Raw genomic sequence first — 16,582 nt, forward strand, 5'->3', positions numbered from 1 at the left:
AAGACTATCACTCCTGGGGTTAGGAATGTAGGTAAAAGTCTAGGCAATAACTCTAAGGATTTTAGATACAAGCCTAGAAACCAAAATGCTCATGGACTTAATGAAAAACCAAATTCTAAGGATTTAATGATAGAAAATCAAGTCTTGAGATCAAGACTTGATAAAATGGAAAAGACCCTAAAAAGGATGGAAAATATCCTAAAAGGGCAAAATGAGCAAAACCTAGGGCTAGGAAAGTCAAAGCCATCAAATAGCCATAGAGGTTTGGGATACAAACCAAAGGCTAAGAAGGATGTGCCTAGTTATCATAGGGTTCCATATAGTTATGGAACAAACCCTAGGTTTAGTGGTCAAGTCAAGAATACTAGGGAAGTCATCCCTAAGAGTATTTTTGCAACCAAAGTGACTAAGACTTCTAAGAAGTCTAAGAAAGTCACTAACAAGGTCACAAGGGAGGCTATCCCTAGGGTTGACCTAGAAAATGTGACCAAGGCTTCTAAGAAGCCCAACAAGGTCACTAGGAAGGTATCTAGGGAAGTTATCCCTAGTGAGTACCTAGAGCATCCAAGGAGCACCAATAGGTGTTGGGTTCCTATGAGCATCTTCTCTACCCCATAAATGGGTTAGAGAGTGTCAACTCCAATTAGAAGGGTAGTTAACCCAACTTTGAGGAAATTGACACTCAAGGAGCATTTTCAAGGTTTTTGTTAACCTTTGAAAATGAAATGGAACTATTATTTACTCCTTGAAAGAGTAAAATGTGCCTAGTGGTGAAAATTTGATTTTAATCTTAAAAGGCACATATTGGGAAATTCATAAGAGCTACCAAGTTGGGATTTTGGTATGTTCTTAGGAAATTTAAGGCAATCCGGGCCTTAACTTTAAAGTGCTACTCTTGTGGAAAAATGAACTATGCCAACATTTGAGGAATATGCTTAATTTCAATTGGCATAAATTAATCAAGGGAATTAGAAATGCTAATTTAGGTTTTGGCGTTTTCTTGACGCACTTAAGGGCAATCTAGGTTTAAGTTGTAAGTTTAGCTAAGGTTTTAAGGATACTTAGATAGTTAATCTAGGTATATTTTATTTATGCTAAATCTTGCCATGATTGTTTGCCTATCATATGCCATGACATCATGTCTACTTTTGCATTCATGACTTATTATGAAAAATACAAAAATACCATGTCATGACATTCATACATCATGCAGTTATAGGATATTTTCTTTTGAAAATTATTTCCTTTTGATGTATGCCATAACATTATCATGCATTAGTTTAATTCCTTGTAATTAAGGACAAAAGGCATTTAACAACAATTATTAACAAGTGACATCCTTGGTGGATGTCTAGTATATATCTAAAATGCCTAGATAGATATGCATGATCCCTAGAATAGGGCAAAACCAAAATTTTACATCTCACAAGGACTATAAGATGACTTGTATGTGTTTTAGTGCACATTAGATACAAGTGAGATGTTAGGAAGATGAACAAAACTCAAAATGTTGATTTAGTGCATTCTTTTGAGTTTTAGGTTCATCAAAACACATAGTTATGTGTTTTCCCATCATTGGGAAAGCTAATGTACAAGTCATGTGCATTATGCCCAAGGAACATGATGGGATATTGGTTTTGAAAATATTTTTAAAATGTTTTTTTGGAAAACCTTGGTGAAGGCTATCTTTTGATAGTAATCACCATTGAATAGTTAGACACAAACTTGAAGAAAACACTAAAGTTTTTGCAAGTTTTCAAGTTTGTGTCAATCTTTGAAAATATGATGTATTTTCATAGAAAACTATTTTTCCTTGATAATATATGCCCTAAACAATGTCTACACGAAATTTCATAATTTTTGGATTTTTGTAGAATTTTCTAGGGTTTCGTTGACTGAAATGGAATTTCAGCAACTATCGAGTCTCGATCGATCCATGGATCGATTGAGTGCTGAATCGATCCATGGATCGATTCGGGAAACAAATCGCGCGAGGACTCACCGGATCGATCAGCCGATCGATCCAGTAGTCTGAATCGATCGGTGGATCGATTCGTAAAGGTTCAATCGATTGGAACCCAACTCCAATCGATCCAAGTTGCTTATTTTGGGAAAGCCTGATTTCAGCACTTTGAACCTATTTTAGTCTAGGTAACCATTCCAAACCCTTAAAATACATTTGTATACATAAAAAGGGTGTTTTCGTGTTGAAAACAAGGATGGAATGGTAAAGGAAGACTTCATTGAAGTTTAGGTTGAGGTTTGTTTCAAATTTTGAACATTTGAACCTCAAAACTTCTAAATCTGGGTTTCCTAAAGGTTTAGGGATTCCAAGTCATTGTTGGTGCAATGACAGAAGTTACCACCATGTCTTTAGGGGGAGGGACTCTTTAAAGACATGAAAATTATTTTTCATGAACATTGGAAGGTGGTTATCCATTGTGAACTTGCTCAAGGTTGAGCATTTAAACTTGAAATGGGGATAAATGGGGAGTGGATATCCTCATCATTTCAAGTGGCAACTCAAGTGGTTGAAAATGCTCAAGGTTGGGTATTTGTCAACATTGAGGGAGAAGTTAAGGATAATGAAGGGTATGAGACCTTCAATATTGAGTTGATCACATGAGTGAAATTGTGATCACGATGAGCAACTCTTCAGGGGGAGAGTCTTCAACAAATGGAGTTGTTGAAGTGTGCCCAAAATTGGAGCATAGGTTGATGTGTGTCCAAAGACGGGTTGATGTGTTTTTTTGTAGTGGGTTGATGTGTGCCAATAGGGGGAGAATGAAAGGAAGTAAGTTAGGTTTTCATTACCTAGAGGGAGTTTGCCCTCTTAGGGGGAGAATGAAAAGCTTAATTTATGGGTTCATTACCTAGTGGCATGAAGAAGGAGGCTATAGGATTAGCCTAACTTACATGTGGGATTGTAAGTGTTATTGTGGTATTGTCAAACATCAAAAAGGGGGAGATTGTTGGTGCATCCGGTCAAGGGTGACCTGGTTAACCAAGCTGAGTCTTGGTTAGGGTTTAGATGTTTGACAATAAGATATTGATCGAAGAAGAGTCAAGTAGGTCAAGGTTGACCGGATACTTGACTGGGAAGTCCTAACTGGCATGTTAGGCAGAAGGAAGTCCTAGTGAGTGAAGCTAGGCAGAAGGAAATCCTGGTGAGTGAAGCCAGGTGAAAGTCCTAGTGAGTGAAGCTAGGCAGAAGGAAATCCTAGTGAGTGAAGTCAGGTGAAAGTCCTAGTGAGTGAAGCTAGGCAGATGGAAAATCCTGGTGAGTGAAGCTAGGCAGATGGAAAACCCTAGTGAGTGAAGCTAGGTGAAAGTCCTGGTGAGTGAAGCCAGGCAAGGAAGGAAATCCAGATGGATCAAGGATGATCGGACATCTGGTATTGGGAAGTCCAAGTAGGTCAAAGGGATTGACTGGATACTTGGCAAGGAAGGAAGTCCAGATGGGTCAAGGTTGACCAGACATCTGGGGGAAGTCCAAGTAGGTCAATGGAGTGACCGGATACTTGGCACGACGAGTAAAAGTCCAAGTGGGTCAAAGGGATTGATCGGACACTGAGTCCGGCAGGTCAAGGGAGTGACCGGATGCGAGGCATGATGTACCAACAGTCAAGGTTGACCGGATGTTGGTTAGAGGTTTGGGACTTGGTTTTGGGCAAAACCATGCGTCGGATCGATCCGTGGATCGATCCAAGATGTGGATCGATCGGTGGATCGATCCGATTCTTCCCAGAAAGCTTCGGATCGATCCGTGATCGATCGAGGTCCCGATCGATCACCGATCGATCGGGACGATCTTGCTGCGCGATAAGCGCTGGATCGATCCGTGGATCGATCCAGGCGCGTTTCCAGAGCACAGAGGCGCTCTGGATCGATCCGTGGATCGATCCAAAGCCTCCCCGATCGATTCGGAACATTCGAATCGATCGGGATCCGACCGTTGCGTCGTGTTTAAAGCCGCAGGCGAGCGTGGTCTTCGGCATCTCTTCACGAGCTCTTCTCAGATTCATTCCAGCTCCTCCACAGCTCTCTACAAGCACGTGATCGCCAGTTCTTGAAGGTTCTTGGAGGCTTTCCAAGTCAAGAGGCGGATCTATTGCAAGAGGAAGAAGTTAGGGTTAGGGTTTTTCACTGCATTTCTTGTAAGCTTTTACTTAATCTTTACTACCCTTTCTTCTTCTTGTACTGAGAGTCTTGTAGGGCTTCTCCGCCCTCGGTAGTTACCGAAAAGGAGTGTTTCATAGTGGAGGGTGCGTGCGTGGTGTGGATCCTTGGATTAGTCACCTCCTTTGGAGGTGGATACCAAGTAAAATCCTAGTGTTAGCGTGGTTGTATTTGTTTCTGTATTTTCCGCTGCACATCCAAGAAGAAACAAGCAACGCCAAGCAACGAAGCGCACCGAGCGAACGCGACGAGCTATTCACCCCCCCTCTAGCTACTTTTGGTCCTAACATCCTGATCGGTCCATGGACCGATCAGGGACGGAACAGAAGCGAAGGCTTCTTCCCTGATCGGTCTGCAGACCGATCAGGATGTTGCCTGATCGGTCCACAGACCGATCAGGGTTCTAGCCGTTGTGACGCAACGGCTAGTTTCTTCGCTGTTTCTTCTTCGCAGGTATAAGGAGACGAGGGCATCTTCTGTGCAGGGTATTCTTCCTTTTTCCTCCTTAGAACTTCTGTTCTGCTGCTGAAGTTTAAGCTTCGACTGAGCTTTATTGAGCTCACTTCCGAAGCCCCGCGTGAGCTTCTTTCGGCTGAGTTGCTTGTTGGCATTCGTCCGTGAAGTTGTTGCTTCCAGGACTTCAGTCGACGACAAGAAGGCAAGCTTGTATTGTTACATTCATTGTATTTACTTCTTGTATTCTGTTGTACTCTTAGCTTGCTGTTGCAAGTGTTTGTGGCGAGGTTTCTCCACCCACAAGGAGTTGATATTAGCCGGTTCTCCGGGGACTCATCCACCGACGGATTGATAGGGCTCGTCCACCTTACGGACACGCCGAGGAGTAGGAGTATCATCTCCGAACCTCGTTACATCCTTGTGTTGAGGTTTGATTTCTTCTCCTGTTTTCTTTCTGCATTTAGTTTTCGCTGCGCTAACCCTAGATTGTAGAAAGAAACGCGAGAAAATTGGGGTCGGCTATTCACACCCCCCCTCTCTAGCCGTACGAAGAGATCCCAACAACCTTGTCCTTTTGTGCCACTTGGCCCTTCTTCTTGACTAATTTAGGGCATTTACTTTTGTAATGCCCATGTTCCCTACATTCAAAGCATATGATATGATTTTTATTATTAATTGAAATGTTTATACATTTGCTTGTAGGGGTGGCATCTTCTCCTTTTGATCCGGAGGTAGAAGCTTCCTCTTGATCCGAAGATATTCCTCCATTCGATTTTGCTTGACTTGCGGAGGTGGAAGCTTCTTCATCCTCATCTTCTCTTGACCCGGATGTGGAGGATTCTTCTTGCTCTTGCTCCGGTGTCAATGAAGATTGCTCCTCCTCAATCCTAGAGGTGGAGGCTTCACCTTCTTCTTCATCCTCTTGTACATGAAACAAGGAATATGCTCCTTCCTTGCTCTTTTGATTGCACTCCTTTGAGGATGAAGCTTCTTGGACTTCCTCTTCTTCGGAAATTGAGCATCTCTCAACTTCGGAGTTCTCCTCTTGATCTTGCTCCAATGAGTCGCCCTTTTTGGATTTCTCTTGATTCGGTACAGTGGAGGGTTCTTCATGGATTGTTGCCAATTTGCTCCAAAGCTCCTTGGCATCGTTGAATTCTCCGATTTGAGCCAAAATGTGGCTAGGCAATAAGTTGACCAAAAGCTTGGTCACTTTATCAATTGCCTCGCTCCTTTGAATTTGCTCCAAGCTCCATTTGCTTTTCTTGAGAAGCTTGCCCTTGGAGTTTGTTGGAGCTTTGAAGCCTTCCATTATAGCAAACCATTGCTCTATCTCCATCATAAGAAAATTTTCGATTCTTGATTTCCAAGAATCGAAGCTTGTGGATGTGTACGGTGGAGCCACCCTTGTGTCAAATCCAAGTCCATCTTGGAATTGCATCTTGAAGTTGAGCTTCTTGAAATCTTTGACTTTTGATGAATTTGCTTCAACTTCTTCACCCTCTAGCTTTGCTTGTTTTGTTTGCGCCTTCCGGCGATGATTCTGGTGAAGAGCGACCTTGCTCTGATACCACTTGTTGGGACCGAAAAGTAGCTAGAGGGGGGTGAATAGCTCTTCGCGTGCTCGTCGTTGGCGTTGCTCGTTTCTTTGATGGTATGCAGCGGAAATATAAGAAACAAAAGCATACAACGCTAACAAGGATGGTTTACTTGGTATCCACCTCACAAGAGGTGACTAGTCCAAGGATCTACACCTACTCACGCACCCTCCACTATGAATAACACTCCTTTATGGTAACTACCAAAGGTGGAGAAACCCTACAATACTCTCAATACAAGAAGAAGAAAGGGAAATACACGATAAGCAAAAGCTTACAGGATGTACAATAAAAACCCTAACCCTAACTTCTTCTTCTTGTTTTCGATCCGCCTCTTGACTTGGAAAAGCCACCAAGAATCTTCAAGAACTGGCGATCTGGAGCTTGGAGAGAGCTATGGAGGTGCTGGAGAGTATATGAAGTGAATCAGTGAAGTTCTGCCGAAGGAAATGAATGCCTGCGGCTTAAATCGACGCCAACGGTCGGATCCCGATCGATTGGATTGCTCCCAATCGATCGGGGAGGCTTTGGATCGATCCACGGATCAATCTAGAGCGCCTCTGTGCTCTCTGGAATAGCCTGGATCGATCAGTGGATCGATCCCGGGCTTATCGTGCGTAAACAACAGCTCCCAATCGATCCACTGATCGATTGGGACCTCTGGATCGATCCACCGATCAATCCAGAGGGGTTCTGTTCGTGGGGACTCACCGGATCGATCGGCCGATCGATCCAGATCTTCTGGATCGATCCACTGATCGATCCAGATCTGCTGGATCAATCGGCTTATTAATCTAAATCTGCTGGATCAATCGGCTGATCAATCCAGATCTTGGTTTTTGCCCAAAACCAAGTCCAAAGCCCCCTAAACCAACATCTAGTCAATCATGACTTGTTGGTACATAAGACCTAGCATCCGGTCACCCTTGACCAGCTAGGACTCTCTCACCAAGTGTCTGGTCAATCCCTTTGACCCACTTGGACTTTTCTCTTCTTGCCAAGTATATGGTCAATCCCTCTGACCTACTTGGACTCTTCTTCCTCGTGCCAAGTATCCGGTCAATCCCTTTGACCTACTTGGACTCTCACCAGATGTCTGGTCAACCTTGACCCCTCTGGATTTCTCCTGCCTGGCTTCACTCACCAGGACTTTCCCAATTGCCTAGCTTCACTCACTAGGTCTTTCACCTGGCTTCACTCACCAGGATTTTCCTCCTGCCTAGCTTCACTCACTAGGACTTCCCAATAGCCTAGCTTCACTCACTAGGTCTTTCACCTGGCTTTACTCACTAGGATTTGTCCTTCTGCCTAGCTTCACTCACTAGGACTTTCTTCTACCTGACTTCACTCACCAGGACTTCCTTTTGCCTGGCTTCACTCACTAGGACTTCCTTCTGTCTGGCTTCACTCACCAGGACTTTCAGTCAAGTATCCAGTCAACCTTGACGTACTTGACTTTCCTTCACAATCTTAACTGGTCAACTTTGACCAAACGGGAATTGTATCAACAATCTCCCCAAATGAACAACTGCACCTGCATTGTCCATATCATCTATACCCAATATATTGTCAAACATCGAAACCCAAACCAAGACTCAGGCTTGGTTAACCAGGTCAACCTTGACCTAGGGAATATTGCACCAACAATTTGTAAAAGTAACCTTTAGGTGAAGTAACATTTTTTGGTAAAGTGACCTTTTGGTGAAATAACATATTTGGTAAAGTAACCCTTTTGTGAAGTCACCTTATATAAATGAAGTGACCTTTTGGGTGATGTGATCTTCTTGGTTTTTGCTCTTCTTCCTTCTTCCACTCTTGGCCAAAACTTCCACAAGAGGTTGCTAGCACAACCTTTGGTTGTTTCTTTCTCCTTTTCATGAGTTCATGAGACGGACGAAGAACGTATTTGTGTGGATACCGTAGAGGCGTGGACGTGTTGATCGTGCTGAGATCTACATCCTAAAGAAACGTTGCTGTCGGGATTGCGAAGGGCACACAGCAAAGGTATATATCTTTTAACAAAACTTAGTATATGGTTTCCTTTACATGGATCTTCTGGATAGGAACTTATTTTTTCGCTACACTTTTCGACATGTTTAGCGCTATAGTTCCTTACATTAGCAAGCATGTTAGGGGGGCCCTAGCGTAGTCACTCCGATGCTCATATCAGTAAGGTGGAAAAAATTATAGAAGATTAACAGTAGTAGAAAAATATAAGATGTGTACAAAAACAAAAGACATACCTATGCTCGCGGGGGCAGAACCCTTTTATAACACCATTGTAATCTCCGCATTAATTAAATGTTATATCAACTTATGAGATATGTCAAATCTGTGTATCTCAGCTCTAGTGTGTAGTCCCATCGCCCATACGTTATTGGTATCCTATATTCTTTACAAAGATATGATTCCACGTGCTTTTGACAACTCCATATGCAACATTAATTATGGAATGAGCTCTTGAGTTGAAAGGCCTATTGGGCTTTTTGGATCTGATCCAAATAGTGGGATAATGGATATTAGTAAAAAGGGGGTCGAATCTCTAATCATGGGATGATGGGTCTTCTTATATATATGTCAATCTTATAGGGAATTGAGGGGAACAGAGCCTCGTAAGGTGGATATCGAATCGGGAATCGAGCGAGTGAGGATATAGGGGAGCAGGGCCCCCATGATCTTGTGAGCTAATCGGGAGAATGTATGAGAGCAGAGCCCCGTGATCCTGTTAACCGATTGAGAGGATGTAGAGGAGTAGAGTCTCGTGATCTTGTAAGTCGATCGGGAGGATGTAGGGGAGCAGAGCCCCATGATCCTATGAGCCAATCGGGAAGATGTAGAGGAGTAGAGCCCCATGAGGTGGAGATCCGATCATGGTCTTTGATGCCCCAATTGACCATTCACTCGGGTTGGCTTACCTTAAATTTTGACGGCCACATTAACCAGAAGATTAACTTCTGATATTATGTGTGAGCCCTCTATATATCTGCCACATCATTATAAATTGTATTATGAAAATTTATAAAACCTAGAATATAGTTTAATAATATTTATTTTTTATATCTTATTTTGATAATACATATAATTATTCAAATAGATCTAAGAGTTGAATCTTCCCCTTCAACTAGGGTGGTAAATGAATTAAATATTTGTGGGTAAACTCAGTATTTTATTTGGTACAAAATTTATTAAATAAATAAATTTGATCAACTTGTTAAACTAAATGACTAAATTTGAACGTATGTATTTAACTCATTAATATTTATAATATTCACAAATCTTGCTCATAAAAAAAAACTCTTTTCAAACTTGTAAATGAACATAAAAAATTATCAAAATAAACAAATAAATTTATATTATCAAACCTAATTATTAATCAAACAATCTTTAAAAATATAAAAGTTTCAAATAAGAGCCGAAAAATATCTAATTGAATCAAACTCAAGTTTGAAAGAAAAGAAATCAAGCAAAGGTTGAATAGTCTCGTTTCAACAATTTTGTTCATTAAGCAACACAATTATCAAACTCAACTTAATTACTTTATTTTGATTAGATTATTAAATAAGCTTAAACAACATAAAATTTAGTTAGATTTTGCTTTTTTACCTCCCTACTCTTAAGAATTAGAATTAGGTAGGCAAATTAAGTAACACAATTAGGAGAAGCTAGAAAATCTTAATTCCATGATTCAATTGCATTAGGTACACCAAAGCCTTGGAAGCTAGTGAAGAACTCATATCTACTCGTATCAATAAATGATCCAACCATCCAAATAATAATAATAATAATTATTATTATTAGGTGATCAGTTTGCGTGCCTATATTTAGGGGTTTCATTGCTTCATCGTGTTCATTGCTTTCTTGCAGGAGCTGATGGCTTTGGAAGCAGCAGCTCTTCTTATCTTTCTTGCAGCAGCCGTGCCGGCGGCCGTCGCCACCGACTACACCGTCGGCGGTTCGCAAGGGTGGACCAGCGGCGTGGATTACAGTTCATGGGCTTCCAGGACAACCTTCAACGTCGGCGATACGCTCCGTAAGCTTCTTAATAATTAATTTCCGAATCGCACACCACACTTCAATATTTCCTAATGGTCGGCGGTCGGCGGTCGGCGGTCGGCGGGCAGTTTTCCAGTACGGTCCGCTACACAGCGTGGCGGAGGTCGGCGAGTCGGACTTCAACGCTTGCTCCGCCAGCAACTCCGTCCAGACCCACACCGACCGGAGCACCAGGATCAGCCTCACCGCGCCCGGCAGCAGGTACTTCATCTGCGGCACGTCGGGCCACTGCTCCGGGGGCATGAAGCTGGCCGTCACCGTCGCAGCTTCAGGTTCGGCTCCCGGCGGCTCGACGGCACCGAGCTCACCGTCGTCTTCGTCAGGGACGCCGACGCCGATGACTCCGACAACGCCGACGACTCCCGGCTCATCGTCCAACGATGCTCCTCCGTCGACGATTCCCGGCGAAAGCAGCGGCGGAATCGCTGTTGACGGAGGCAGATGGAGCGCAGTGTGGCTTGGTGGCTTGGTGGTTGTAGGACTAGCGATCATGGGATAGCTAGCTAGCGCCATTAATCTCTGGATATTAAACCGCTTGTTATGTTTGACTCATGGGAACAATAAGATGAGTGTAGGCTTGGTTATTCATTGCTATTAATGGAGTTTCTTGATATTTTTTTTACTGCAATTGTTGTTTCGATACAATCCATTCATCATTGTATTATTGTTGATTAATTTTGTTGTCCATGTTGCGTTCAAATGATGTCCACATATCTTCATAATGGTATGATATTGTCCACTTTGAGTCTAGACCCTCATGACTTTGCTCTTGGGCATCCGCACCCGGTTACCTTGACCTACTCCGGGTCTCCCCGTGAGCATTCTGTGATCTTGCCCTGCTCCGGACCTCCCTGCGAGCATCCGGTCACCCTGACCTACTCGTAGGGATGTAAACGAGCCGAACAGTATTAGGCTCAAGCTCGGCTCGTTTAAGTTATATTCGAGCCCGAGCTCGGCTCGAGCTCGAATCGAGCTTTTATCACAAGGCTCGAGCTCGGCTAGTTTTAGAATTATCAAGCTCGCGAACAGTTCGAGCTCAGCTCGTTATTAGCTCGATTATCAAAGTTAATGAGCCTAACTCGTTAAGCGAGCTCGGGCTCGTTTTCGAGTTCGTTTAGAGCTCGTTTTGGCTCATTTTCGAGCTCGTTTTAAAGCTCATTTTTTGGCTCATTTTAAAGCTCGTTTTAGAGCTCATTTTTTTTTTCTCGTTTTAGAGCTCATTTTTGGCTCGGTTTAAGGCTCATTTTTTTTTGCTCGCGATCCTATAAACGAACATGTTCACGAGCTCACGAGTCGAATATCCTTAAGCTCGAGCTCAGGTCGATAAAACTGTCAAGCTCGAAATCAAGCTCGAGCTTGACTCGATAAGATAAACGAACCAACTCGAACGAGCTTTTTACCGAATCGAGTTTCGAATATCTTGTGAACCGTTTGGTTCATTTGCATCCCTACTGACTCGTCTCCCCGCGAGTATCTGGTCACATTGACCTGCTCCAGGCCTCCTGCAAGCATCCAGTCATCTTGACCTGCTCCAAGCCTCCCCGCGAGTATCCGGTTACCCTAACCTACTTGCTTCCGCACAAGTATCCGATCACCCTGACCTGCTCCAGGCCTCCCATGAACATCCGGTCACCCTGACCTGCTTTGGGCCTCTCTGCGAGCATCTGGTCACCCTGACCTACTTGCTTCCGCACAAGTATCCGATCACCCTGACCTGCTCCAGGCCTCCCACGAACATCCGGTCACCCTGACCTACTCCGGGGCCACCCTTAACTTTGTTCAAGGCCACCCCACATGGTATCTGGTTCGTACGATGTCTCTGATACCATTTGTTGCGCCCAAAAGATGTCCACATATCTCCATAATGACATGATATTGTCCACTTTGGGCCTAGACCCTCATGCCTTTGCTCTTGGGTTCTACCCAAAAGGTCTCATACCAATGGAGATATCTTGCATCCTTTTAATCTCATGATCTTTACCAAATCTTTCCAATGTGAGACTTTGATTGAAACCAACAGTCCGAGATAGAAAGGAATTTGAAGAATTAAAATTACAAATTCAACTTCAACTTATCGTTTGAACCGTATAAGTTGAAGCTGTCGATCTTGAGGTTAGGCCGAGTTACTGGTTGTTCTCACATGAGTGGGATTTCTTTAGTTGCAATCGAGTTCTCCCGATAGAGTATCACGTCAACTGAGTACTTTGAGTACCGAGTCCTCCATGTGCGGAATTACTAAGTGCTTTGAGTGCTGAATCGCCGTGTACTTCGAGTGCTGAGTTGGGAGAGACATCATCTGACTGCTGAGTGGATCGCGAATCGCCGATCACCGAACGCTGAATTAGGAGAGAAGTCGTCTAACTATCGAGTATCACCCAAGAGCCAAATACTCGGGCGTGGAGATTAGGTGCTTGCACTGGCGGAGCCAAGAATGGTAGCCCACTCGACCTAAAAATGCCCCCCAAGCTAAAAGCCTTTTCTTTCCCTTTGAAAATCTAAAATACAAGGTGTGAACAAGTAAAATTAATCAAATCTTCAGCTGAGCACCCTGGGCTAGAGCTGGGGTAAGCCAATGTCTGGCTCTGCCCTTGGGTGCTTGGGAAAGTAATCACAAGTGGATTTATGAAGGCTCGGGAATAGAGAAGGCAAGTCGGGAAACCTCCAAATGTTAGAGAAGTATTTCCAAGTTCAAGTGGATGGCTTAAGCACCGAATCGAGAGTTAGACCTCAAGATCTGTGTTGGACACAGTACCCTTAAAACAGATTTGCCCCTCCTTCAATGGTGCTTTGAGATTGTTACGTGTTGTCTGTTTTCCAAGATACAATGACAAACTATTAATCTCCACTAAGGGCATCTCCAATCGTTAAAGCTTTGAATGCGTTTTTTTTAGAATTCTAACATGCCACATCAACATTATAAAAATTCATTGAAACATTCTTAATCGTTAAAACTTTGAGTGAACTTTTTTTTGTAATTCTCTCCACACGTAGTTGCATGGCTCCATGCATATTACATCAATTTCAATATAAATCTACTATTCTCTCCACAAATTAAAAAAAAACCCTAAATACAATCTTTTCATTTAATATCTTTATATAGTTTTCATTTGATATTTTAATTAATATATTATAATCTTTAATTTAATTTATTTATAATTAATAATTAATAAATTAATTAATTTTTAATTTAATATAATTTATCATTTTATTTAATATTTAATTATTTTATAAAATTAATTTAATTATAGTTATTTGTATATTTTTTTTTGACTTATCTCAAATATATTTATTTTTTTTAAAAAATATATTTTTAATTATTACTAATTATTTATAAACTGAAACATTATAAATAACTCATTAAATAATTTAGTTTTAAATTATTTAAAAATGATTAAAATCATGTACATTAATTATTAGTTTCACCTTCAAGAGAAAAATAGATTTGAATACTTAAACCTGTTCTTGAATTAAAAATCTCAAATCTCATTTATACAATCATAAAAGTTTTTTTAATGAGATTTTTAAATTTTATAAATTTTTGACAAAATTTACATTGAAGATGCTCTACTAATGATCACGATAAATTGAAATAAAATCTATCATAAATAATCTGTTGAGCGAAGAAGGATGCACAACAGAAAAGGGAAACTAAGTGGATAGAGAAAATTTTCTATTCTTCTTTTGTAGTCTCTTTGCTCGAGATCATGATCTCCTTATATAAGACTTCCATAATCCATACCTCTGCTGCAACAAAATGGTCAAATAAAAGTTATTTATTGCTTTTACCAACCATGAAAAGTTAGTCGTTGGTCGGTCATTTCAGTTAATTCTTTTATGGATTCCACCCACGTTCTCAATTTTGAGCTTTAAATTTCACAACTTCTCTTCAAATAAAAACCTCAAGTTTCACGCCCACCCTTGTTAATTCTTTTTTTCTCATTATTGACTTAGGACAATTAATTAATTAATTATTCTGTCAAATTAATAATTTAAAATTTTTATAAATTAATTAATTAATTTTGATGGGTCTCTTAAGATGATTAATTAATTAATTAATGTAAGACCATAGAATTTTAACACCTTTTTGTTGTTATTCGCAGGTTTAAAAAATAATTATTTTGATTTATTAGATTCAGTCTTGATTTTAAAATTTTAAATTTGGTTAATATCGAATTTATATCGATTTGATTTTAATAATAAAATTTGGTCAGTACAATTTATCTAAAAAATAAAAAAAAAAATCAATTAGTTGGATTTTATTTTCAACCGAATGTTCACTCTGTCACGTATGCAACCTAATAAAGAAATTATTTTTTCTCATAGAAAAAAAAAAGAAATAGCATCAACATGAAAGCATATTTTATCACTATTTATAAATTACAAAATAAGAGGGTAAAATTAAAAAATAAATAAAATATAGGAGTAGAATGAAATATTCTCCTAATTTTTAGAGGCCTATATTTTTCAGAGGTCATGTTCCAGATAACCGACCAGAGGCTTCATGCTCATCACTCTCCTCTTCGTCTTCCTCTCTTTAAATCTCCACTAGCCCTCACCATGTCGATGGCCTTCCTCTCCCCACCGCCTCCTCCCACTGCCCTCTCCTCCCTATCCCTCAGATCCCACCTCTGCCTCCGATCCCATCTCACTGTCTTCCCCAGGAAGCTCCCTTCCCTCTTTCTCTCGAGGTCCGCTGAGAATGGGGCGGGAGAAGCGAGATCCTCGGCGACTCTTGTGGAGGAGAAGGAGGCGGAGCAGGAATCGAAGGAGAACAAGGGGGAAACCACCCCTCCCGGGCCTAATCTTGGATCCAACGGAGCCGCACTGAAAGCCGAGGAGCTGGCGCCGCCACCCAAGTTCAAGGACCCCAGGTGGGTCGGAGGGACGTGGGATTTGAAGCAGTTTATGAAGGACGGGAAGACCAATTGGGATGCGGTGTTGGATGCCGGTGAGATTTCTCTAATTCTCCAATGAATTGTGTGCTAATGGCGATGATTTGTTACCTAAGGCAGTCAAATCAACGTGATGCTATTCTTAAACTACTTCATGATCCCAGATGTGAAAGAACTAGAGCAGAAGACAAGTTTAGGTGGATATCTAGGGTTTGGATGTGGTATGCTTACTTTGAGACAGGAATTGTAATCTCTAAACCCTTAACCAAATGTGGTAATGGTTACTACAATGTTGTCTAAAGCCTTAAGCTTAGATGCCAAAAGGTTAACAGGAAAAATGCCCTTTTTGTGATCTCTAACAATTTGTTTGCGTACTGACGCAATGCTCTTCTTAAACTACTTCATGATCCCAACTGTGAAAGAACTAGGGCAGAATACAATTCTAGGTGGATATCTAGAGTCTTTGAGACAGCAATTGCAATCTCTGAACCCTTAACCAGATGTGGTAATGGTTACTACTGAATGTTGTCTAAAGCCTTGAGCTTAGATGGCAACAGGTTAATTCCATCTTGTGAATCCAGTTCATAATTTCAGGGTTTGCAGATTTCAACCTTTTGGTGCATGCTAAATGTCACTGGCAAAGTGTGCAATGAGACTAATGTTTCTATGAATTTTCATGTTCCTTATGTTGTTATTTAAGGATTTAGACGGACTGATATCGTGCCCAATTCCTCCAGAGGTCAGGAGAAGAAAATGGCTTGAAGATAATCCAGAAGCATCGAGCAATGAAGAGCCTGTGATTTTCGAGGCGTCGATCATCCCGTGGTTGACTTGGATCAAAAGATTCCACCTTCCAGAAGCTGAGTTACTCAATGGTTGGTACCCTTCTGCATCTCCCTGCTGTTCAATCATTTGCAGAAAGTTTCATCCCTTGCCTGGCATCAAATTCATGTAGGCCGCGCTGCCATGATTGGGTTTTTCATGGCATATTTTGTGGATAGCCTCACCGGAGTAGGTCTCGTTGATCAGATGGGGAACTTCTTCTGCAAAACTTTGCTATTTGTGGCTGTTGCGGGAGTTCTACTGATTCGAAAGAATGATGATCTTGACACCCTAAAGAAGCTACTTGAAGAAACAACCTTCTATGACAATCAGTGGCGAGCAACTTGGCTGGAGGATAAATCCTCAAGTGGCACTAAAGGCAAAGAGTAGCCTCAGTTGGATCTCTGTTGTTTCGATTGCTGTTCTTTGATAGATGAGCAATGTACAAGATATGATTTCGTCTAGTATGGTTCCAGAGATTAGCAGTGTAAACAATATCTTTTTATCTACTCTTTAACATAGAGAGGCAGATTTAAAGGTTGAACGCTTGGATTGGAAATTTCGAGCGAGTTGGACTGGTTC

General features: G+C 41.4%; 2 protein-coding genes across 2 annotated transcripts; both read left to right on the forward strand.

The window, feature by feature from the left end:
• The first annotated feature begins 10,087 nt into the window (after positions 1-10,087).
• Positions 10,088-10,908, forward strand: LOC121968437 (uclacyanin-2-like). Its single transcript, XM_042518813.1, has 2 exons — positions 10,088-10,263; positions 10,355-10,908. Exons 1-2 carry the CDS (start codon positions 10,104-10,106, stop codon positions 10,783-10,785), a joined length of 591 nt encoding a protein of 196 aa, XP_042374747.1. The 5' UTR covers positions 10,088-10,103; the 3' UTR covers positions 10,786-10,908.
• Positions 10,909-14,772: 3,864 nt separating this feature from the next.
• On the forward strand, positions 14,773-16,544 carry LOC122056752 (light-harvesting complex-like protein 3 isotype 1, chloroplastic). The gene is made up of 3 exons (XM_042618849.1): positions 14,773-15,234; positions 15,916-16,053; positions 16,134-16,544. Exons 1-3 carry the CDS (start codon positions 14,844-14,846, stop codon positions 16,388-16,390), a joined length of 786 nt encoding a protein of 261 aa, XP_042474783.1. The 5' UTR covers positions 14,773-14,843; the 3' UTR covers positions 16,391-16,544.
• Positions 16,545-16,582: the final 38 nt, after the last annotated feature.

Source organism: Zingiber officinale, chromosome 3B, assembly GCF_018446385.1.
Source record: "Zingiber officinale cultivar Zhangliang chromosome 3B, Zo_v1.1, whole genome shotgun sequence".
Classification (NCBI taxonomy): Eukaryota; Viridiplantae; Streptophyta; class Magnoliopsida; order Zingiberales; family Zingiberaceae; genus Zingiber; species Zingiber officinale.